A 24,737-nucleotide genomic window follows, 5' to 3' on the forward strand; every position below is an offset into this window, starting at 1 on the left:
TTTGGTTACGGCCTACTAACGGTGTCTGCCCCTCCCTGGTGTTTTTCCTCAACTGAATAAAGCTGAGCTTCAACCTTCTGGCTCTCATTAAGTGCTGTGTTTTTAAAAATTGGTGGTTAGGGCCTACTAACGGTGTCTGCCCCTCCCTGGTGTTTTTCCTCAACTGAATAAAGCTGAGCTTCAACCTTCTGGCTTTCGGCCTATAGTATCAGATATTAAACTGCATTTGGCCTTCAACTTTGGTTACGGCCTACTAACGGTGTCTGCCCCTCCCAGGTGTTTTTCCTCAACTGAATAAAGCTGAGCTTCAACCTTCTGGCTCTCATTAAGTGCTGTTATTTTAAAAATTGGTGGTTAGGGCATACTAACGGTGTCTGCCCCTCCCTGGTGTTTTCCTCAACTGAATAAAGCTGAGCTTCAACCTTCTGGCTCTCATTAAGTGCTATGTTTTCAAAAATTGGTGGTTAGGGCCTACTAACGGTGTCTGCACCTCCCTGGTGTTTTTCCTCAACTGAATAAAGCTGAGCTTCAACCTTCTGGCTTTCGGCCTATAGTATCAGATATTAAACTGCATTTGGCCTTCAACTTTGGTTACGGCCTACTAACGGTGTCTGCCCCTCCCTGGTGTTTTTCCTCAACTGAATAAAGCTGAGCTTCAACCTTCTGGCTTTCGGCCTATAGTATCAGATATTAAACTGCATTTGGCCTTCAACTTTGGTTACAGCCTACTAACGGTGTCTGCCCCTCCCTGGTGTTTTTCCTCAACTGAATAAAGCTGAGCTTCAACCTTCTGGCTCTCATTAAGTGCTGTGTTTTTAAAAATTGGTGGTTAGGGCCTACTAACGGTGTCTGCCCCTCCCTGGTGTTTTTCCTCAACTGAATAAAGCTGAGCTTCAACCTTCTGGCTTTTGGCCTATAATATCAGATATTAAACTGCATTTGGCCTTCAACTTTGGTTACGGCCTACTAACGGTGTCTGCCCCTCCCAGGTGTTTTTCCTCAACTGAATAAAGCTGAGCTTCAACCTTCTGGCTCTCATTAAGTGCTGTTATTTTAAAAATTGGTGGTTAGGGCATACTAACGGTGTCTGCCCCTCCCTGGTGTTTTTCCTCAACTGAATAAAGCTGAGCTTCAACCTTCTGGCTCTCATTAAGTGCTATGTTTTCAAAAATTGGTGGTTAGGGTCTACTAACGGTGTCTGCCCCTCTCTGGTGTTTTTCCTCAACTGAATAAAGCTGAGCTTTAACCTTCTGGCTCTCATTAAGTGCTGTTATTTTAAAAATTGGTGGTTAGGGCATACTAACGGTGTCTGCCCCTCCCTGGTGTTTTTCCTCAACTAAATAAAGCTGAGCTTCAACCTTCTGGCTTTCGGCCTATAATATCAGATATTAAACTGCATTTGGCCTACTAGTGTGGTTGGGCCCTTAAAACAGTGTCTGCTGCTCCTGGGTTTGCTACTCCACTGAACAAAGCAATGCCGCCTGTTTAGTCCTGTCCTGTTACCAATTTTGAGCTGCATTTAGCCTACTTTATTCTTTGGCCCTATATCTGTTTCCTCCTCATCCTGCCCATTGCCCAGCCACTGCTAGATGAGTCTGCTGGTACATTGACCTAGACCACTACATTCCCCTTGCACTCTACACAGCCAGAATCTGACCCTGCTGAAAGTAAGGGTCCCCTTCCCGCATGTTATACCACCTTACACAGGGACAAAGAGGAAGGTGCAGATGAAAGTGCAGGTTCCTTCAGGTGGGGGGGCATACTCGCTGGCGACGTCACTGGCACAGGGCCCCTCAGAGTACACAAAAGTGTCACTGCAGGTGGGAGGCGCCCCCGCCGTGCTAACACACCGCTGTACTTTGAGGGGCCCTGTGCCAGTGCCAATGCGAACAAGTGTGCCCCCCTGCTTGCTCAGGATCACAGCACTTGCAACGTTGAAATACTTACCTCTCCCTGCTCCACCGCCGTGACGTAGTCCACGTTTCCTGGGCCCACTAAAGCCTTGAACCAGCCCTACCCCCCACAACTTTTGCCAAATGACCCCCAATTTCCTATGCCCAACTATTATTATAAAGTTAATTAAGATTGACAAGCTTCAGAAACAAGAATGGATGTTTTTGGCATTAAAATGGGCACTGTAGGTGTTTTCCTGGCCTCCACTCACTGCCGACTATGATTCCCCATTGACTTGCATTGGGTTTCGTGTTTCGGTCGATCCCCGACTTTTAGCGATAATCGGCCGACTGCACTCGACTCGACTCTGGACAAAGTCGGGTTTCACAAAACCCGACTCGATCTTAAAAAAATGAAAGTCGCTCAACCCTAAAAATTACCATTAACATAAAATACATTGTGTCATGAAAAAACAAACAGTCTAAGAATCGCTTTGACTGGAAAAACTTTCCAAAGTTACAAATACATAAAGTGACAAATGACAATATTTAAAATGCCAGGAACTTTAAAACAAGATTTGGAAGAAAGGGGTTAATAATGCAAGATGAGGGTTTAACTATTGCTAAATGCGATATTTGAACATCATCTTATGAGAATAACTTACAAAGCCCAATCGACAGCAACGATCAGTGTTATGTCATCAGTAGGTAGACCAACTGATGTGAGCACAATCACCATGGTGACCAGTCCAGACTGTGGTATTCCTGCAGCCCCAATGCTTGCTGCTGTTGCTGTTATGCTGTAAAACATTGAATACTTTACTCAATTATGCATTCATAAAATAATCAGAAATAGAGAATCAGAATTCCTAAATAATTGCATATATTTATCATCACCTTGGTTGTACTGTATATCTAGATTGCTGAAAGTAGGCCATTGATTCAAGGATTTACGGTATTTCATACCTCCCAACTGTATTGGATCCAGCAAGACAGAACCAAATTTGGATAGCTGTGCTACTTTCAAAACCAACAGGTCCTTGTTTTACCATACTGTTTAGGTAGAGCTGGAAAGTCCTTCAATGATCTTCAAAAATGTCATATAGCCTGAAGGCAGAGGACCTGGCAAAGACCAGTTCAGTTACCCAAGAGGAGAAAGCAGGGATGTGACAATAAAGTATTAAATGTCTGAAGTGTGGGTGTGTCCATAGGGGAATCAAAGTTGGGAGGTATGTTTATGTTCTAATAATTTTTGAGAACATTTTAATTTTACAATTTTTAAGGTTTTATTTTATTTGAGCTGGATTAATGAAATGAACTAAAAAGTGAAACATATATTATATAGAGTCATTACAAACAGAGTGATCTATTTGAAGTGTTTTTTTTTCTGTTAATGTTGATGATTATAGCTTACAGCCAATGAAAACCCAAAATTCATTATCTCAGTAAATTAGAATACTTTATAAATCAGCTTGAAAAATTTATTTAAATCCGAAACGTTGGCCTACTGAAATGTATGTTCAGTAAATGCATTTAATTCTTGGTCGGTGCTCCTTTTGCATCTATTAATGCATCAATGTGGCATGGCATGGAGGCGATAAACCTGTGGCACTGCTGAAGAGTTTTGGAAGCCCAGGCTTCTTTGATAGCAGCCTTCAGCTCATCTGCATTGTTAAGTCTGGTGTCTCATCTTTCTCTTGACAATATCCCATAGATTCTCAATGGGGTTAAGGTCAGGAGAGTTTGCTGGCCAAGCAAGCACTGTTGTTTTTAAACCAGGTATTAGTACTTTTGGCAGTGTGGACAGGTGTCAAGTCTTGCTGGAGAATTACATTTCCATCTCCAAAAAGCTGGTCTGCAGAGGGAAGCAATGAAGTGCTCTAAAATTTCCTGGTAGATGGCTGCGCTGACTATGGTCTTGATAACACACAGTGTACCTACACCAGCAGATGACATGGTTTCCAAAAAAAATCACTGATTGTGGAAACTTCACATTAGACCTCAAGCAGCTTGGTTTGTGTGCCTCTCCACTCTTCATCCAGATTCTGGGACCTTGATTTCCAAATGAAATACAAATTTACTTTCCTTGTGGAGTGTGTCAATGACTGCCTTCTGGTCTTCTGTCAAGTCAGCAGTTTTCCCCATAATTGTGGAGCCTACTGAAACAGACTAAGTGACCTTTTTGAACACATAGGAAGCTTTTGCAGGTGTTTTTTGTTGATTATTCCAGCTTACTGAGAAAATGACTTCTGGGTTTTCATTGATTGTAAGCCATAATCATCCACATTAACAGAAATAATCACTTGAAATAGATCACTGTTTGCAATGACTGCATAATATATGAGTTTCACTTTTTGTATTGAAGAACTGAAATTAACTTTTTGATGATATTCCAATTGTGTGAGATGCACCTGTATGTATTCAATCTTACTTTAAATATGCATAACTTTAATCAGTAGAGCAGAACATGTAATCTTATGTAATTTTTGTTTAAAGGGATTCTCTGGAAATAGAAAAATAAAATAATAATTTAAAGGAAATTCAATTATAAATAAATTCCTAAATACACACTCGCTTTGTCTGGGGAAGTAATCTCTATAGAATTAAAATGGCCGCCATCCTGTTACACTGAGATAAACCTGTCCTAGAATTTTAGCACAGGTGCCTGTGAACATGTGCAGTAGTGATATCCTCCTCTGTGATCTGCATATACTTACTGTATATTGTTATTCAGAAAGACAGGGCGCTCATAAGTTTGAATGGCCTCTTCTTCCCTCGGACCAAAGATATCTCCAGTACAGTAATATTAGTGGAGCACATCTTTCTACATATGGAAGGAGAGAGGAGCTTCTACTGCATTTGCCCAGAGGCGTAGCTAGGGTTTTGGTTCAGGGGGGCGAAGCTTCTGACCCCTAACCAGGTAACCTTGATTACAACTGGGTGACGCACCTTAATAGTGGATGTAGGAGAATCTCAGCAGATAATCGCGCTGTTATTGAAGATAATCTCTATATAAAGATCAACATGGATATTACCGCCATATGGTCAGTGGTAGGTACCAGTCCTACAGAACATATAAGAGATCACAGCACAGTTACAGATAGTGACTTACTGCTGACGATCATTTTTCCCGTCTTTTCCATCTGGCCCAGACCGACATGACAACTACCTTCCAGCCACGACTCAGCTGCAGAGAATACAATCAAGACACGTTTCACTTCTCATATTCCAGCCATCACCATCTATTCCCAACCTGCACAAACTCCTCATCCTGCTGATACCCCAATACTGAGCCGCTGCTGCCGTATGTGTCCCTATTACTGCACCTGCTGCGTGGTTCTCTGTACCCTCTAAATTCTAAAGCAACTCTTTATAATATAGTAATGCCGGGTGCAAGTGCCCTAGAAAACAGTGCCCATATTTTGCCCCTAGAAAGTAATAATGTCCTCTGTGTGCCCCTTTGATAGTCACAATAACCTGAGTTCCCCTATAACAATAAGTGCCCACTTTACATTTAATAATGTCCCAAGTCTCCCCCTGTACAGCTCCCCTATACACAGTATGCTGCTATCTTATGCACAGTATAATGCCCCTCACTGTATAGTACCACCCACACAGTATACTGACCCCTTAGTAGCCTCCAAACTGTTTGATGGCTCCAACACTGTATGACGGCCCCTTCACTGTAATCACCACACTGTATGATGGCCCCCTCACTGCAATCTCCACACTGTATGATGGCCCCCTATATATCCTCCATATAGTATATTTCACCAGATAGTCCTAAATGTAGTATAATGCACTCCCCATAAGCCTCCATATAGTATAATGCACTCCCCATAAGCCTACTATATATTGTATAATGCACCACCCATAGGCAAAAGGCAGCCCCTATTGGCAAACTCTATACTGTATAATGCATCCCCCATAGGCAGACTCTATTGCACAAGGCCACACCTATAGGCACACACTTTAGCACAAGGCTGCACCCACAGGCAGACTCTGTAGTATCAGGCAGCACCCCATAGTCAGACTCTGTAGTATAAAGCAGCATCCCCATAGGCAGACCCTGTAGTTTAAGACAGCATCCCGATAGGCAGACCCTGTAATATAAGGCAGCACCCCATAGGCAGACCCTGTAGTATAAGACAGCACCACCATAGGCAGACCCTGTAGTGTTAGGTGTGATAGAAATATATATATATATATATATATATATATATATATATATATATATATATATATATATATATCATATAGATCTCACTTGCATGTATACTCCTTTAAATCATATATACCTACATAAAGACAATTATATATATATATCTAAATACTCAGCTAGTTTATAATCAATGGTTTAAAGTGGCTGACATAAACTGATATAAGCCAGACAGATTGTATGGGTTTTGCATGCAAAAGCGGAACAACGCCAGATGTATTAAGTGCTGATCAGATGTCTCAACTCTGTCCTAGATGCAGAAAGATGCAGAGAGCTCAATTTTAGTTGCTTAATCAGCATTCATATGTGCATTAATCACAATATTCCATATATGTTTAGATAACCAATGACAGAGGAGCTAGACAATATGATAATTAACTAACCACCCCTAACCACTCCTTTCTATATGCAATTATAAAACTATGTATGTACAATAAAGTATCAGTATTGGTGGAATGTTATTGACACAACAATGGTGTGCAGTCTCATTCCTTGAGCGCTCAAAATACTCAGTCTTATTGGGAACGGCCGCAGCACACACACAGGGAGAAATTTATCCAAACCAAATTTCCATATCAAATGGCGCCTACCGCGAGGCGTGGACAAAACACACGGGACCCTGCTGACCGGAGAGACGGAGGTGTTGGTCATGGCCTTGGTTCACGGGATGGAGACTGCGCAGCTCCATAAGTAAGGTAAGAAAATGTTATCATCTTACCTGAAAGTCCCCTGTGCCCAGTCCGGGTCTATGCCTCTTGCCGGTCAGGTGTGGTCACCACCGCATTCCCAGGTAGTGTAAAAAGTCCAAAGCCTGTATCCAATAAACCCTGGGATATAAGTCAAGGTGTCTGCTGTGTGCCGTGTATGTGTTCCATGTTTGTGTGAGATCCGGGAGAAAAGCTGGAACGGTGACTGTTTTGTTTGTGGTTGCTGGGTAACAGACCGAAGGAGCTCAAATCACTTGATAAGTTATTGCAGGATTCCCGTGCATAGGAGGGACAGGTGGTCCCGGGGCAGGTAGTCCCATGTTCCAGGCTCGGGTAGTGATAACTTAGAGGGCTACTGCAGATTCCCGTAGTGCTGGCGATCCAGTCAGGACGACCGGACCGGGGTGGTAGATTTCCCACTTGTTGTGTTTCTCACTCAGGCGGCCCGGGCACAGGTGTGCCCAGTGCTATTGGCAGTAGTCTGTTCCCAGCGCAACCTGCACATGTCACAGAATAATAAAGGGGCATCTCCCGGACGTCTGTATCTGTTTCTGCTTGTGTCACTTATTGCTGCTTCAAGTGCATACAATTGTATAGAGAAGTTTTTCTTCTTTTTTTTTTCTTTTTACTTCCCCTTCTGCTGTAGCAAAGATATATCCATCACACTGTCACATCTGTTTTTTTTCCTGGCTGTTTCTGCAATGCAGACTATGGTGTAGCTATTTGTGAAGAAATTAAACTAAGTGCTATCTATCATTTTTGCTGTGACATAATTGTTGTCAGATACGTGATTTTAGACATTGGATACAGCGGCATAAGAAAAGAGGAAGTGTGTGTCTGACTGCATTGAGCGCAGAGGAAAAAAAATAGCTGTTTATTTTAACCCTTTACTCTTTTGAAGGTCTTTATTCTGGTTTTTTATATTTTTTAAGTTTTTTAAGTTTTTTTTATTATTAAGTTTTCCAAAGTTTTCCTTCAATCTCTTTACCTTTTACTTTAAAAAAAATGTTTTCTTTCCTTTTGCATCAAAATTTTGAGTTTTTGATCGTGTACCAGGTTTTTGATGGTTTTCTGTTCTTTTGAAAAAGCAACTTCTAAGTCCAAAATCAGTCAGTGTATGACCCCAGTACACGCTATCACACCTATTCCTATGATGAAGATGAAGAGGGAACATCATACATGCTGTCCAGTACTAGGAAAAGAAACCCACAGGCACCAACAATGCAGGGGCAGATAGAGGCACCACCATTACACTATGTGCACTGCATTTCAAGTCAGATGACAATCTTCCAGACCCAGGGATGCATCCCATGCCATTTTACCAGAGAATGTAGCAGAACTAGCGAACATATGCAGCCACCTGGAATTATCTCTGGGCCATGAATGGAAATAGAAGCAGGTGATGCACTTTGGCCAATCATGAAGGAACAATTCAAACTTCCAGCAGAATTAGATGTACACACTTGGGAGTCAGGGCCACAGCTAATTGAACAGCTCAGAGAGTGTGCCAAAGGCAGATTGGCAGGATAAGCCCTCAGCTTACATGACATGAGCCAAGACAAGACAGAGTCTGTAAAGAAGTTTCATGGCAGAGTAATGCAAGTATTCCAAGACTTGGGCTTCACCATTTGCAGCGCCCCAGAGTCCTGGTCGTTGCAGTACTGTGGCTCCGCCACTATGGGGAGCTACGGTGCGTCCGATGGCACTGAAGGAGTTCATCTGATCAGGTATCACAGACACCAATACATTTCACAGCCGGGCCTCCGGGGGGAGCTAAGGGTGCTATTCATTAGGCCACTCCCCACCATAGTGGGTAAACTGGGGGTCAGGCAGGAAGTTAGATCAGAAAGCTGACTGGATTGGACGAAGCAACACCTGGTGGCAGAGGGTGTTGTGGAGGAAGAGACAGTAGGGTCTCTGTCAGGGGTGGGATCCTGACAGAGGCTTGGCATTGGAAAGAATGTAACGGGTCCGCGCCAGCTCCGGGAAGCGGCGGGGCCCAAGAAAGGACTAGAAGCGAGATAGATTGTGCTGAGTGAGAAACGAGATCAAGCGATAGGAGAATTCCAGTAGGGGTCATGCTGTAAGACCGGAGCAACACCCTACTGAGGCGCACTACCGGTGGCCGGAACGCCGAGGGAGTATTATAACATTCAGCTTCAAGCAATACTTTAAACAGCGGCAGGACAGTCAGTCTCAGGCGGGCTGTCTAACACATATCACCTATGAAGTCTTGGGAGGCAATTGCGGGAGAGGGGTGTCTCTAGGGTCCCGGAAGAACTCCAGGCCTACCCGACAAACGGGTGCCGTTCTAACTGTAACATCAGGAAGGGACGGAAGATTAGAAGAACATCATTTAATCGAGTTGTGAGGGAACTTAAGAAACAGACACAACGGTTGTGGGGTACTTTCCGTAAGCACAGCAGGGAAGGACTACAACACATAGCGCTAAGAAGGAAGGCACCGATTTCCACCTGTGAGGAGAGCTCTGGAGGTGCCATTGGACCGGCCGGACTTGCGCAGCCTGGTGAACCGTGCTCCGGACTGAGGACCCAGAGATCTTCAGTAAAGAGGTAAAGAGACTGCAACCTGGTGTCCTCGTTATTTACCGCGACCTGCACCCCACAACTGCACCGTTACAACACCACCTATTGCACCGGACGTCCCCCACTGACAGACAGGGCCACAGACCGGGTCTAGCCACCGTGACAACCCCAGAACTGAGACCCGGCTCCGGGTACCCCTCGGCCCTGCGGCGGTGTGGGGGCGCTCCAACTTGGCGTCACGAACAGGATCTACTTAAGCCTGAAGAATCAGGTCATGTGTGCCTTGGAACTGTGATTTGTTGTGCTAGGACTGTATTATATTGCAAAGACTGTGCTGCGCCATTTACCGCCAAAAGTTCCCGCCAAAAACTGCCGCCATTGCTACGCCAGAGAAGCAGGAGGGCGTGCCATGGGAGGTGATTACCAAAGTGGCGCCAGAAGCGGTGATCGCCCCCTGCGCCTCTTGTTGCAAAGCGATGACCTGCCTCAAAGCAGAGGACCGCCCCCTGACTTGCGATGGCGGGAACGAGGTGAAGGAGGAGCTCGACCTTGGAGAAATGGCAGAGTCCGATACATGCCCTGCCCTCGAATGCCGGACAGTGACGATGAACAGCGGGGGCCCGAACAACGGCGAGGTGAACCTGGCTTGTCCTCATCCATCAGAAGAGGACCCGCGTCCGCCGCAGCAGGAGGACCTGAGTTCTTCGGAGCCGGAAGCGGAGCTGAGCCTACCTATCCCGATCTCGGAACTAGCCGAAGAGGAGCTATGGGGAGCGGAGCCGTATCCGGAGACTACCGGGGAGGAGCCGCGGTCCGGGCTGCAGCCGACTCCAGCGTCCTCGTTAATGGAACGGACCGGCATCGGTGGAATCACATCAGGCGCAGGTATAGAAAGCGTCCCTGCTCCCCCGACCGACCCCGATCCTGCGACCGATTCCCGCCCCCACAATAACCGTTTCCTCTTGGCGGGGCTAGGGGTATTATCCCCCGGCGCAACGGGGAGGCTGATACCTCTACCACCGACCCAGACGGGGGAGTTCGTAGATGTGAGCCCGGAGGGGGTTATCCTCCGGTGGGAGGCCCCCCGAATTGGGCCGGATGGAGTCCGGCGAGAAGGTCACACCGTTGCCGTGCTGAATTGGGAACAATATAAGCGGTACTTGATCCTACAATGGAAGGACTGGAAAGAGAGGGAGCAAACTACCGCCGCATCAGCCGTGGACCAAGGGCTGAAGCTTGCACGGTCGGGAGGTGTCCACCATCAGCTGATGTCTGGCAACCTACTAAGAGAATAAACCTCGATACCATGAATATGTAAATAGTTACTGTTTCCTGTTTGGCTGCTAAAACCCGTTCAGGGTAAACTCTAAAAGGGATCCCTTTGTTGACCCGGGATCCCTATTGTTTCTGGTTATTCCCTATTTTTCCTATGTTCTTCAAAAACTGAGAAATCATGAACAGTGCATGATCAGAACTTCTTTGTACATAGTTTGCACCTTATTAAAGGTGCTCCCTACTGGTTTTACTTAAAGAAGGACTCTTTGCGAAGATACCGCACTGGAACCTTTACTGAGTATGGACTGGTAGCCTAAGAAGATACGCTACCTCACAGAGAATTGGTCCTCTCTTAAAGGGGATGTTCATTTGTCACTAGTGTTGAGCATTCCGATACCGCAAGTATCGGGTATCGGCCGATACTTGCGGTATCGGAATTCCGATACCGGGATTCCGATACTTGGCGCGTATCGGATACCGGAATCGGAAGTTCCATGATTCAAAATTCAGAAATTCAGCCAATGAGAAAGATTCCAAGTGTGGGCACATCCTGTTTAGCATGGAGGGCATGAAACTACTGGCAAGGCTGTGATTGGCTGCTTAAATGATGTCATGATGCAGTTTAAAAGTCGCTGGCGCCATTTTGCGATCACTCTGCTGTGAATTCAGTTAGTGACAGGACGCTGTTTGCTGACTGAGGGACAGTTTAGAGATAGCGATTTGCTTCTTTGTGCTTTCCAAAGGCTTATTTAGCAACCGCTGTGTTCACCTACTAATCACCTTCCTTTTGCCTTGTAGCGCTGTTTTCACAGCGATCTGCAAGGTCTCTCTGTGTGTGTGTGTGAGTGCAGCCCACTCTCTAGTCTGAGTGCAGCCACATAGGCCATCCATAGCTGGTTGTATTCAGTTCAGGGAGGGTGGTTCATTGCCTCATACTGTCCTTTTTTTTTTTTTTTTTGAAGTAGTGCAGGCTGCTGCACATTTTTTCCAAAAATTCCTATTAGTGTCTTTCCACCCGTCTCCAGCTAATTTGTGGAAAAACACTACATAGGATAAAGTAGAGGAGGGTTTTTGGGCCTTGCAGCGCCGTTTACGGCTGTCTGCACGGTCTCCGTGTGACTGCAGCTCGCCCTGTAGTCTGTGAGCAGCCGTAGCTTGGTTGTCTCCAGCTCAGGGTTGTTCACTGCGTCATACCGCCAAATCAATTTTCATTTTGTTTTCAAGTAGTGTAGTCTGCTGCTAATTAATTTAAAAAAATCCTATTAGTGTCTTTCCACCCGTTTCCAGCTAATTTGTGGAAAAACACTACATAGGATAAAGTAGAGGAGGGTTTTTGGGCCTTGCAGCGCCGTTTACGGCTGTCTGCACGGTCTCCGTGTGACTGCAGCTCGCCCTGTAGTCTGTGAGCAGCCGTAGCTTGGTTGTCTCCAGCTCAGGGTTGTTCACTGCGTCATACCGCCAAATCAATTTTCATTTTGTTTTCAAGTAGTGTAGTCTGCTGCTAATTAATTTAAAAAAATCCTATTAGTGTCTTTCCACCCGTCTCCAGCTAATTTGTGGAAAAACACTACATAGGATAAAGTAGAGGAGGGTTTTTGGGCCTTGCAGCGCCGTTTACGTCTGTCTGCACGGTCTCCGTGTGACTGCAGCTCTATCCGTTGTCAGTTCAGCCCCAAAAAAATAAATAAATAATAAAGTTCACCAAACACACCAGTTACACCACTTTACATTTGTGTAGGCCACATTAGCTCATATTCAAGTCTAGTCCACACTTTAGAAAATTAGTGTGTCTTATACCTGTTAGGAGGAGTTGCTCAGGAATAAGCACACAAAGCCGTTAGTACTTTTCTGCTTATCTTTATCAGTCAACCAAGATTTAGAAGGCAGTGAGTAAGGCACGTGGGCGTGGGCGTGGGCGCGGAGCAGGGAGGGGACGTGGGGATTCTGTGCCTGCTGCGGGCACCGGTGAGTCATCAGCACCCACTTTCACAAGGGAACAGTCGTTCATGCGCAGCTTTGTCGCCGAGCGCCGTACACCGCTGCTGCGTGAAGACCAAATTGAAGCCGTTGTGGGATGGATGGCAGCTAATGCATCAACTTCCATTAGTGCCACATCCTCTCAGACACAGAGCACTGGAGAGCAGCCATCTGTCTCTTCACCACCTGCAAAATTGCCCAGGCAGACAGAGATCCCAGGACAGGAGCAGTCTCTACTTCTGTTCTCTGAATCATCTCTTGGCTTGGAAACAGGGGGCCAGCCAAGCAGCATTGGAGAAATGGAAGAAGAGGCAGGGTGCAGTGATGCCCAACCGCTTTTTCTGTCTTCCTCTGAAGAGGCGGGTGGGCCAGTGGCTCCGGTCACCACCTCGCAGGCCGCATCAGCTGATGATGACACTCAGGTGCCACTTACTGGTGCGTGCTCTGCTGCTGAGACTACCCAGGAGGAGCAGTTGGGGGCAGAGGGTAGTGTAGATGATGAGGTCCTTGACCCATCTTGGCGTCAGGGACAGGAAGGTGGTGGGAGCAGCTCTGAGGAAGATATTCCCCGTACGGCCCAAAGAGGGAGAGGGAGGGGGAAGACTGCGGATCCTGCAGCCTCCGCTTTGGCACCCGTAAGGAGCATGTCTCTTCCAAAAGTCAAAAGGGGGGCTCCCAAGACTTGCAGTGCCTGGTCCTTTTTTGACACAGTTGCAGATGACATTTGCTATGTCAGATGCAAGGTGTGTCATCAAAAAATCAAAAGAGGTCAAAAAGTCGCCAACCTCAATACCTCCAACATGTGGAAACATGTGCGCAACAGGCACCCGGCGGAGTTAGACAAACACACTGAAGAGCTAGGCCAACCAACAGCGGCAGCTACCACCTCTTCAGCTCGTGTTGCCTCTTCCTCTAGCTCACACGCAGCTGGTTCGGCTTCCTCCCAGGATCGCCGTGGAAGAACCTCTGGCCCTGTTGTCCAGAGACCCGCTGTCATTCCACCCGCAGCACCACTTTCCCAGTCAACCACACACTCCCAGCCCAGTCTACAGCCATCGGTAGTACAGGCATGGGAGAAAAGGCGGCCTTTATCGTCAAACCACCCACGAGCACAGGCTCTGACTGCAGGCATTGCCAAACTTCTGTCACTGGAAATGCTGTCATTCAGGCTGGTGGAGACTGACAGCTTCCGTGACTTGATGTCATTGGCAGTCCCACAGTACAGTGTGCCCAGCCGCTTTTACTTCAGCAGGCAAGCCGTCCCTGCCCTGCACAAGCATGTTGAGGGACACATAAAACACGCGCTACTGAACGCCGTCAGTAGCAAGGTCCACCTCACCACCGATGCGTGGACCAGTCAACATGGACAGGGGCGATACCTTTCCCTCACTGCCCATTGGGTTAATGTAGTTGAGCCGGGTACAGACCGTGCGAGTGGCGCAGGACGTGTCCTGCCCACTCCAAGGATTGCAGGAATCCATTCTGTACGCATTGACTCCTCCTCTTACACCAGTTCCTCAGAATCATCGCTGCAGGAGCCGTCACAGTCCACCTCCACATGGACCCGTGATGAACGTGTACCTGTTACGACCGACATGAGCACAGCCGTGGCCAAACGTCAACAGGCCGTCTTGAAATTAATTTTTTGGGGGAATCGTAGCCACACAGCGCAGGAGCTCTGGAATGCCATCAAGCAGGAGAGCGATGTGTGGTTTGAGCCAGCGAATCTCCAGCCAGGCATGGTAGTGTGTGATAATGGCCGAAATCTGGTGGCAGCCCTGGGCCTCGGCAACCTCACTCACATCCCATGTCTGGCACATGTGCTCAATTTGGTCGTGCAGAGTTTTTTGAGGGACTATCCGGATCTTGATGCACTGCTGCACAAGGTCCGCCTAGAGTGTGCTCACTTGCGGCGTTCCAGCACGGCAAAAGCGCGCATTGCGGCTCTGCAGCGCCGACACCGCCTGCCGGAACATCGCATCATATGTGACCTACCTACCAGGTGGAATTCCACGTTACATATGTTGGAGCGGTTGTGTGAGCAGCAGCAAGCTGTAATGGAGTACCAGCTGTATCAGGCGCAAAAAAGTCGCAGTCAGCGCCGTACAGACTTCACAACCACAGAGTGGGCCACTATGAAGGATGTCTGCCAGGTTTTGCGTCCCTTTGATTATTCCACGCGGATGGCGAGTGCAGATGATGCACTAGTCAGCATGACTGTCCCCCTTATCTGCCTGCTTGAAAAATCACTGCAAGCGCTAAGGGATGATGTTGTGGAAGAGGTGGAGGATGAGGATTCACCACTTCCATCATCTTCTGGACAGTCAGCGCCACGTGGTTCCTCACAAACGCGTAGGCAGGGGACAGTTTGTGAGGAGGATGAGGAGGAGTCAATGGAGGAGGAAGACATCCGTCCAGAGGAGGGAGTTACACAATTGTCCAGTACTCAGTGTGTACAGCGAGGGTGGGGTGATGACGAGCGGGCAGAGATCACGCCTCCAGCTGGGGACAGCGTTTCTTGGGCAGTTGGCAGTCTGCAGCACATGGTGGATTACATGCTGCAGTGCCTGAGAAACGACCGCCGCATCGACCACATTCTCAACATGTCTGATTATTGGGTGTTCACCCTCCTCGATCCTCGCTACCGGGACAACGTAGAAAGCCTCATCACACCGTTGAACCGGGAGCGAAAAATGCGGGAGTACCAAGACACACTGGTCAGTTCCATCATCTTCTCCATTCCAACTGAGAGAAGTGCTGCTACTGCATTCCAAAGCAGCTCAGTGCGTCCAGGCAGTGGTGGAGGCTCTGCACAAAGAGGGAGCAGAAGCAGTGCCTCTGCCCAAGGCAAGACCAGTATGGCCCAACTGTGGCACAGTTTTGTGTGCCCCCCACAAAAGTCTACACCATCACAGACGGCTCCAGTCAGCAGGAGGCAACGGTTCCGTCAGATGGTGACAGACTACATGTCTTGCCCTCTTGCTGTACTCCCAGACGGCTCTTCCCCTTTCAAGTTTTGGGTCTCAAAGCTGGATACATGGCCAGAGCTAAGCCAGTATGCATTGGAGGTGCTGTCTTGCCCTGCGGCCAGTGTATTATCGGAACGTGTCTTTAGTGCTGCAGGTGGTGTACTAACTGACCGTCGCATGCGACTATCCTCCGATAACGTTGACCGGCTTACTTTCCTGAAAATGAACAAGGCCTGGATCTCGCAGGAATTTGCCACTCCTCCTCCTGATTAAATAATTAGGTCACTGTATACGTTATCCAGGTCTCCTGTTGTGTTCATCTTTCTACCACCTGAACTTAAATTCCTGGGCTCCAACACCGCCAGTTGAGGCTCAGACGTGCCGTCTGCACAGTCAAAACATACGACCCAGTGTTATTGGGTTTCAGTAACGTCAGCTGATCCCCAGCTGTGTAGCCGGCAATGTGTCATGCGACCGCCACGCTGACACAACAACTGAAATGTAAGGGAATCTGTCCCCCCCCCCCAAGGCGTTTGTTACTGAAAGAGCCACCTTGTGCAGCAGTAATGCTGCACAAGGAAAAAGGTAGCTATTTTGGTTTTGCTCCTTGCACACGCAAAACGTAACACTTATAAAATGTGTCCACTGATACCGTAAAACCGTCCCGGAGGTGGGACTTTCCTTCGTAATGTGACGCAGCACAGCCGTCATTCCTACCCCCCCGGCGCCGCGCCCCGGCTCCTCAGCGTTGTTTGATTCCGTCCCGGAGCCTGCGCTGTTATGTTATCCCGTGGCCAGGCACACTTAGCGCTGCCCGTCTTCTGGCATCATTTGGTGTCAGGCTGGCTGCGCCTGTGCGGCCACGCTGGCCGAGAGCCCGCCTCGCAGTGTCTTCTGATTTAATCCCACTGGGGGCCTGGGATCTATGGACATGCGCAGTGCATATCTGAACCTCCACCTCTCACTCATCTCCCTATGGCTTCTTCAGACTGTTCGGTGTCAGCTGGTCCCTAATAGCATGCCACGGCCGTGACACCGCACAGTCTGAAAAAGAAGCCGTAGGGAGGGGAGTGAGAGGCGAGGATATGCACTGCGCATGGCCATGGATCCCAGGCCCCCAGTGGGATTACATCAGAAGACACTGCGAGGCGGGCTCTCGGCCAGCGCGGCCGCACAGGCGCAGCCAGCCTGACACCAAATGATGTCAGAAGATGGGCAGCGCTAAGTGTGCCTGGCCACGGGATAACATAACAGCGCAGGCTCCGGGACGGAATCAAACAACGCTGAGGAGCCGGGGCACGGCGGCGGGGGGGTAGTAATGATGGCTGTGCTGCGTCATATTACGAAGGAAAGTCCCACCTCCGGGACGGTTTCACGGCTTCAGGGGACACATTTCATAAGTGTTTAGTTCTGTGTTTGCAAGGAGCATGATGAAAAGAGCCACCTTTTCCTTTTGCATCTTTTGTGCTGCACAAGCTGGCTCTTTCAGCTACAAACGCCTTGGGGGGGGGGTTAAAGGTTCCCTTTCGACTTTCTCAGGCTTCGGCCTACATTGTGTTCCTCTGCTTTTCCACCTGCCCCTGGGCTCCAACACCGCTAGTTGCCGTCCAGAAGTGCTGTACGCACAGTCAACAGTCGCTCCTCTGTTATTGGGGTTCAGTAACGTCAGCTGTTCCCCTGCTGTGTGTGTGGCAATCCCTCCTACCTCCTCCAACCTCCTCCTCCTCCACCTGTCCCTGGGCTCCAACACCGCCAGTTGCCGTCCAGAAGTGCTGTACGCACAGTCAACAGTCCCTCCTCTGTTATTGGGGTTCAGTAACGTCAGCTGTTCCCCTGCTGTGTGTGTGGCAATCCCTCCTACCTCCTCCAACCTCCTCCTCCTCCACCTGTCCCTGGGCTCCAACACCGCCAGTTGCCGTCCAGAAGTGCTGTACGCACAGTCAACAGTCCCTCCTCTGTTATTGGGGTTCAGTAACGTCAGCTGTTCCCCTGCTGTGTGTGTGGCAATCCCTCCTACCTCCTCCAACCTCCTCCAACCTCCTCCTCCTCCACCTGTCCCTGGGCTCCAACACCGCCAGTTGCCGTCCAGAAGTGCTGTACGCACAGTCAACAGTCCCTCCTCTGTTATTGGGGTTCAGTAACGTCAGCTGTTCCCCTGCTGTGTGTGTGGCAATCCCTCCTACCTCCTCCAACCTCCTCCTCCTCCACCTGTCCCTGGGCTCCAACACCGCCAGTTGCCGTCCAGAAGTGCTGTACGCACAGTCAACAGTCCCTCCTCTGTTATTGGGGTTCAGTAACGTCAGCTGTTCCCCTGCTGTGTGTGTGGCAATCCCTCCTACCTCCTCCAACCTCCTCCTCCTCCACCTGTCCCTGGGCTCCAACACCGCCAGTTGCCGTCCAGAAGTGCTGTACGCACAGTCAACAGTCCCTCCTCTGTTATTGGGGTTCAGTAACGTCAGCTGTTCCCCTGCTGTGTGTGTGGCAATCCCTCCTACCTCCTCCAACCTCCTCCAACCTCCTCCTCCTCCACCTGTCCCTGGGCTCCAACACCGCCAGTTGCCGTCCAGAAGTGCTGTACGCACAGTCAACAGTCCCTCCTCTGTTATTGGGGTTCAGTAACGTCAGCTGTTCCCCTGCTGTGTGTGTGGCAATCCCTCCTACCTCCTCCAACCTCCTCCTCCTCCACCTGTCCCTGGGCTCCAACACCGCCAGTTGCCGTCCAGAAGTGCTGTACGCACAGTCAACAGTCCCTCCTCTGTTATTGGGGTTCAGTAACGTCAGCTGTTCCCCTGCTGTGTGTGTGGCAATCCCTCCTACCTCCTCCAACCTCCTCCAACCTCCTCCTCCTCCACCTGTCCCTGGGCTCCAACACCGCCAGTTGCCGTCCAGAAGTGCTGTACGCACAGTCAACAGTCCCTCCTCTGTTATTGGGGTTCAGTAACGTCAGCTGTTCCCCTGCTGTGTGTGTGGCAATCCCTCCTACCTCCTCCAACCTCCTCCAACCTCCTCCTCCTCCACCTGTCCCTGGGCTCCAACACCGCCAGTTGCCGTCCAGAAGTGCTGTACGCACAGTCAACAGTCCCTCCTCTGTTATTGGGGTTCAGTAACGTCAGCTGTTCCCCTGCTGTGTGTGTGGCAATCCCTCCTACCTCCTCCAACCTCCTCCAACCTCCTCCTCCTCCACCTGTCCCTGGGCTCCAACACCGCCAGTTGCCGTCCAGAAGTGCTGTACGCACAGTCAACAGTCCCTCCTCTGTTATTGGGGTTCAGTAACGTCAGCTGTTCCCCTGCTGTGTGTGTGGCAATCCCTCCAACCTCCTCCAACCTCCTCCTCCTCCACCTGTCCCTGGGCTCCAACACCGCCAGTTGCCGTCCAGAAGTGCTGTACGCACAGTCAACAGTCCCTCCTCTGTTATTGGGGTTCAGTAACGTCAGCTGTTCCCCTGCTGTGTGTGTGGCAATCCCTCCTACCTCCTCCAACCTCCTCCAACCTCCTCCTCCTCCACCTGTCCCTGGGCTCCAACACCGCCAGTTGCCGTCCAGAAGTGCTGTACGCACAGTCAACAGTCCCTCCTCTGTTATTGGGGTTCAGTAACGTCAGCTGTTCCCCTGCTGTGTGTGTGGCAATCCCTCCTACCTCCTCCAACCTCCTCCTCCTCCACCTGTCCCTGGGCTCCAACACCGCCAGTTGCCGTCCAGAAGTGCTGTACGCACAGTCAACAGTCCCTCCTCTGTTATTGGGGTTCAGTAACGTCAGCTGTTCCCCTGCTGTGTGTGTGGCAATCCCTCCTACCTCCTCCAACCTCCTCCAACCTCCTCCTCCTCCACCTGTCCCTGGGCTCCAACACCGCCAGTTGCCGTCCAGAAGTGCTGTACGCACAGTCAACAGTCCCTCCTCTGTTATTGGGGTTCAGTAACGTCAGCTGTTCCCCTGCTGTGTGTGTGGCAATCCCTCCTACCTCCTCCAACCTCCTCCAACCTCCTCCTCCTCCACCTGTCCCTGGGCTCCAACACCGCCAGTTGCCGTCCAGAAGTGCTGTACGCACAGTCAACAGTCCCTCCTCTGTTATTGGGGTTCAGTAACGTCAGCTGTTCCCCTGCTGTGTGTGTGGCAATCCCTCCTACCTCCTCCAACCTCCTCCAACCTCCTCCTCCTCCACGTGTCCCTGGGCTCCAACACCGCTAGTTGCCGTCCAGAAGTGCTGTACGCACAGAGCCAAACACCTCGCCAATGTGTTAGTGGGGTTCAGCACCGCCAGCTGTTCCCCTGCTGTGTATACGGCAACTAGTGTTGAGCGATACTTTCCGATATCGGAAAGTATCGGTATCGGAAAGTATCGGCCGATACCGTCAAAATATCGGATCCAATCCGATACCGATACCCGATCCCAATGCAAGTCAATGGGACGAAAATATCGGAATTAAAATAAACCCTTTATAAACTTGTAGGTTCATTCTACATGAAGGAAAACAACTAAGAATAATGTAGGATGTATTGGGGGACGTGGCGGAGATATTAAAGGGACAGAGGTTTAGCCCAATGTAATAGAATAGCAGGATTTTTAATTTTTTTTTATGAAGTTCGGCGTTAGAAAGAATGTGACTATGTTATTTTTTTTTTTTTTTATGTCAGATATTGATGTTTCACTACTTCCACGCCCTTCACCTTCTTTTTTACTTCTCCCACGCTTTCTTCTTAATTATCCTCATCATCAGCTTCTTTGACATCAACTTCTTCACCTTATTCATCTTCTTCTTCATCTTCTACCTATTATTTTTTGGGTTACATTGTTCATATTCTTTTTATTTTACTATTATCTTCATCATATTCAACTTCTTCATCATATTCTTATTTGTGACAGGCATTCCCGTAGTTGTTATCTATAAAAGTTTGAAGATTACACCTTCCGTTCTGCCTGTCACAAACCAGTTACATTTGTCCGCGTTCAGTTTGGCCTGCAGCATCAGGCTTTATCCAGGGGCACCACGAGGAGGAACGGACTCACCCCCATACACTGCTTAGTCTTCTTCTGCTTATAATTTACATAATATTTTTTTGCTCTGATATTTTGTGTTATGCTTAATGTCCTTCTGCTCTTTGTTCTGCAGCCTCTTGTTCTTCTGCTTCTCGGTCTTCCAGGTCGTCGTCGTCTCCAGGGTCGTCGTCTCCGGGGTCGTCGTCATCGGGGTGGTCTCCGGGGTCGTCGTCATCGGGGTGGTCTTCAGGGTCATCGTCTCCAGGGTCGTCGTCATCACGGTGGTTGTCGTCTCTGGTGTCGTCGTCATCTTAGGGGTGTTCTTCCGGGTCATCGTGTTTAGTCTCTTGAACTTGGAAATGTAGCAGAAGGTACAAGAAGGCTGAGAAAATGCCGAGAACCAGCTGATGGAACTGGAACTCGGATGGCTACCCGAAGGTCCAAGAGCCAATGGAACTACCGAGGACCAGCTGACGTTACTGGAACCCGGTTACTAAGCAGGAGGTACCCGTGCCTGAAAGCACTACCAAGGACCACCTGACGTTGGTGGAACTCGGATACCCAGAGGGAGGCACCTAAGCCAAAGGCTCTGCCCGGAACCAGCTGACGGTACTGGAACCAGGATGGGGAGCAGAAGGTACAAGAGCAAGTGTCTGCGTGGCTTTTGCAGGACACGTTGCCGGCTGCACAGCAGGGGAACAGCTGGCGGTGCTGGACCCCACTGACACATTGGCGAGGTGTTTGGCTCTGTGCAGCCAGCACTTCCGGACAGCAACGAGCGGTGTTGTAGCCCGGGCTCTGCAGGGGGAGCAGAGTGTAGGCCGAAGCCTACTTGAACCAATTTCAAAGGTAACCTTTAACCCCCCCTCAGGGGTTAGAAAGTAGAAGAGCCACAGCTTATGCAGCAGTAGTGCTGCACAAGTCAAAGGTTGCTCTTTTAATTTCGCTCCTTGCACACGCTGAATGAAACACGTATAACATTTAGCCCTTTATACAGTCAAACTGTGTTGGAGGCGCGAGTTCCCTTTGTAATGAGACGCAGCACAGATGTCAAGAATCCCACCTTGGTGCTGGGTGCAGCCTCCTGAGCGTTGTTATTTGCTGTACAGGAGTCTGCGCTGTCGTGTTATCCCCTGGCCTAGCGCCGTTAGCGCTGCCCATCTTCTGACCTCATTTAATGTTGGCCGGTGCGGTTCGCGATGCCCATGAATCACAGCCCCGCAGTGTATTGACATAGTTTAAACACTGCGGGGCTGGGATTCATGGCCTGGCGCAGTACATATGTTCGCCTCTCGCTTGGGTTCTTACACCCGCTTCAGACTATGCGGCGTCATCTGATCCCTTATCGCATGCCACGGCCATGAAGCCGCACAGTCCGAAGAAGGCGGAAGGAGAGGAGGGACAGGCGAACTGATGCACTGATCCTGCCCATCAATCACACCCTCGCAGTCCCAATAAATAAGACACCGAGGGGCGTTGTGTGGGTCAGGGCGGCCGCAGAGGCGCAGGCAGCCAAACCATGATGCCAGAAGACGGGCAGCGCTACCAAGGGGGTTGCAGCGTGTCATTACAAAGGAAAGTCACACCACCGGGACGGTTAAATGGTCACACAGAGGACAAATTGCAGACGTGTTTTCAGTTCCACATGTGCGAGGAGAATACGTTTCTGAGCCACCTTGCACACATGCAGCATTACCGCTGTACAAGGTGGCTGGATAACGTAAAAACGCCTGGGGGAGGGGGGACAGGTTCCCTTCAATTTCAGTTCTTGTGTCTGCGTGGCTTTTGCAGGACACGTTGCCGGCTGCACAGCAGGGGAACAGCTGGCGGTGCTGGACCCCACTGACACATTGGCTGGTGTTTTTCTCTGTGCAGCTAGCACATCTGGGCAAAAACTGGCGGTGTGTTAGAGCCCAGGGACAGCAGGAGGAGGAGCAGGAGGAGGAGGAGCAGGGGGAGGGGAGTGTAGGCCGAAGCCTGCACAGGCGGCAGCTTTGGGTGTGTTGTGTCTGCGTGACTTTTGCAGGACACGTTGCCGGCTACACAGCAGGGGAACAGCTGGCGGTGCTGGACCCCACTGACACATTGGCGAGGTGTTTGGCTCTGTGCAGCCAGCACTTCCGGACAGCAACTAGCGTTGTTGGAGCCCGGGCTCTGCAGGTGGAGCAGAGTGTAGGCCGAAGCCTAATTGAACCGATTTCAAAAGTCACCTTTAACCCCCCCTCAGGGGTTACAAAGTAGAAGAGCCACAGCTTATGCAGCAGCAGTGCTGCGCAAGTCAAAGGTTGCTCTTGTAATTTTTCTCCTTGCACACGCTGAATGGAACACGTATAACATTCAGCCCTTTAGACAGTCAAACTGTGTAATGGAGGCGAGAGTTCCCTTTGTAATGAGACGCAGCACAGGTGTCAAGAATCCCACCTTGGTGCTGGGTGCAGCCTCCCGAGCGTTGTTATTTGCTGTACAGGAGTCTGCGCTGTCGTGTTATCCCCTGGCCTAGCGCCGTTAGCGCTGCCCATCTTCTGGCATCATGTAATGTCGGCCGGTGCGGTTCGCGATGCCCATGAATCCCAGCCCCGCAGTGTCTTAACATTGTTAAAACACTGCGGGGCTGGGATTCAGGGCCTGGCGCAGCACATATGTTCGCCTCTCACACTCGGGTCCTTACACCCGCTTCAGACTGTGCGGCGTCATCTGATCCCTTATCGCATGCCACGGCCATGAAGCCGCACAGTCCGAAGAAGGCGGAAGGAGAGGAGGGACAGGCGAACTGATGCACTGATCCTGCCCATCAATCACACCCTCGCAGTCCCAATAAATAAGACACCGAGGGGCGTTGTGTGGGTCAGGGCGGCCGCAGAGGCGCAGGCAGCCAAACCATGATGCCAGAAGACGGGCAGCGCTACCAAGGGGGTTGCAGCGTGTCATTACAAAGGAAAGTCACACCACCGGGACGGTTAAATGGTCACACAGAGGACACATTGCAGACGTGTTTTCAGTTCCACATGTGCGAGGAGAATACGTTTCTGAGCCACCTTGCACACATGCAGCATTACCGCTGTACAAGGTGGCTGGATAACGTAAAAACGCCTGGGGGAGGGGGGACAGGTTCCCTTCAATTTCAGTTCTTGTGTCTGCGTGGCTTTTGCAGGACACGTTGCCGGCTGCACAGCAGGGGAACAGCTGGCGGTGCTGGACCCCACTGACACATTGGCTGGTGTTTTTCTCTGTGCAGCTAGCACATCTGGGCAAAAACTGGCGGTGTGTTAGAGCCCAGGGACAGCAGGAGGAGGAGCAGGAGGAGGAGGAGCAGGGGGAGGGGAGTGTAGGCCGAAGCCTGCACAGGCGGCAGCTTTGGGTGTGTTGTGTCTGCGTGACTTTTGCAGGACACGTTGCCGGCTACACAGCAGGGGAACAGCTGGCGGTGCTGGACCCCACTGACACATTGGCGAGGTGTTTGGCTCTGTGCAGCCAGCACTTCCGGACAGCAACGAGCGGTGTTGTAGCCCGGGCTCTGCAGGGGGAGCAGAGTGTAGGCCGAAGCCTACTTGAACCAATTTCAAAGGTAACCTTTAACCCCCCCTCAGGGGTTAGAAAGTAGAAGAGCCACAGCTTATGCAGCAGTAGTGCTGCACAAGTCAAAGGTTGCTCTTTTAATTTCGCTCCTTGCACACGCTGAATGAAACACGTATAACATTTAGCCCTTTATACAGTCAAACTGTGTTGGAGGCGCGAGTTCCCTTTGTAATGAGACGCAGCACAGATGTCAAGAATCCCACCTTGGTGCTGGGTGCAGCCTCCTGAGCGTTGTTATTTGCTGTACAGGAGTCTGCGCTGTCGTGTTATCCCCTGGCCTAGCGCCGTTAGCGCTGCCCATCTTCTGACCTCATTTAATGTTGGCCGGTGCGGTTCGCGATGCCCATGAATCACAGCCCCGCAGTGTATTGACATAGTTTAAACACTGCGGGGCTGGGATTCATGGCCTGGCGCAGTACATATGTTCGCCTCTCGCTTGGGTTCTTACACCCGCTTCAGACTATGCGGCGTCATCTGATCCCTTATCGCATGCCACGGCCATGAAGCCGCACAGTCTGAAGAAGGCGGAAGGAGAGGAGGGACAGGCGAACTGATGCACTGATCCTGCCCATCAATCACACCCTCGCAGTCCCAATAAAT

General features: G+C 49.9%; 1 protein-coding gene across 1 annotated transcript in view; it reads right to left on the reverse strand.

Moving 5' to 3' along the window:
- LOC143766682 (excitatory amino acid transporter 5-like) overlaps positions 1 to 24,737 on the reverse strand; it is a 2,075,093-nt gene that overhangs the window by 533,373 nt on the left and 1,516,983 nt on the right. The window contains exon 8 of the mRNA XM_077254538.1: positions 2,558 to 2,692. Coding sequence (XP_077110653.1) covers positions 2,558 to 2,692 — 135 coding nt within the window. The remainder of the gene's footprint in view (positions 1 to 2,557; positions 2,693 to 24,737) is intronic.

Source organism: Ranitomeya variabilis, chromosome 1 (genome assembly GCF_051348905.1).
Source record: "Ranitomeya variabilis isolate aRanVar5 chromosome 1, aRanVar5.hap1, whole genome shotgun sequence".
NCBI classification, from domain to species: Eukaryota; Metazoa; Chordata; class Amphibia; order Anura; family Dendrobatidae; genus Ranitomeya; species Ranitomeya variabilis.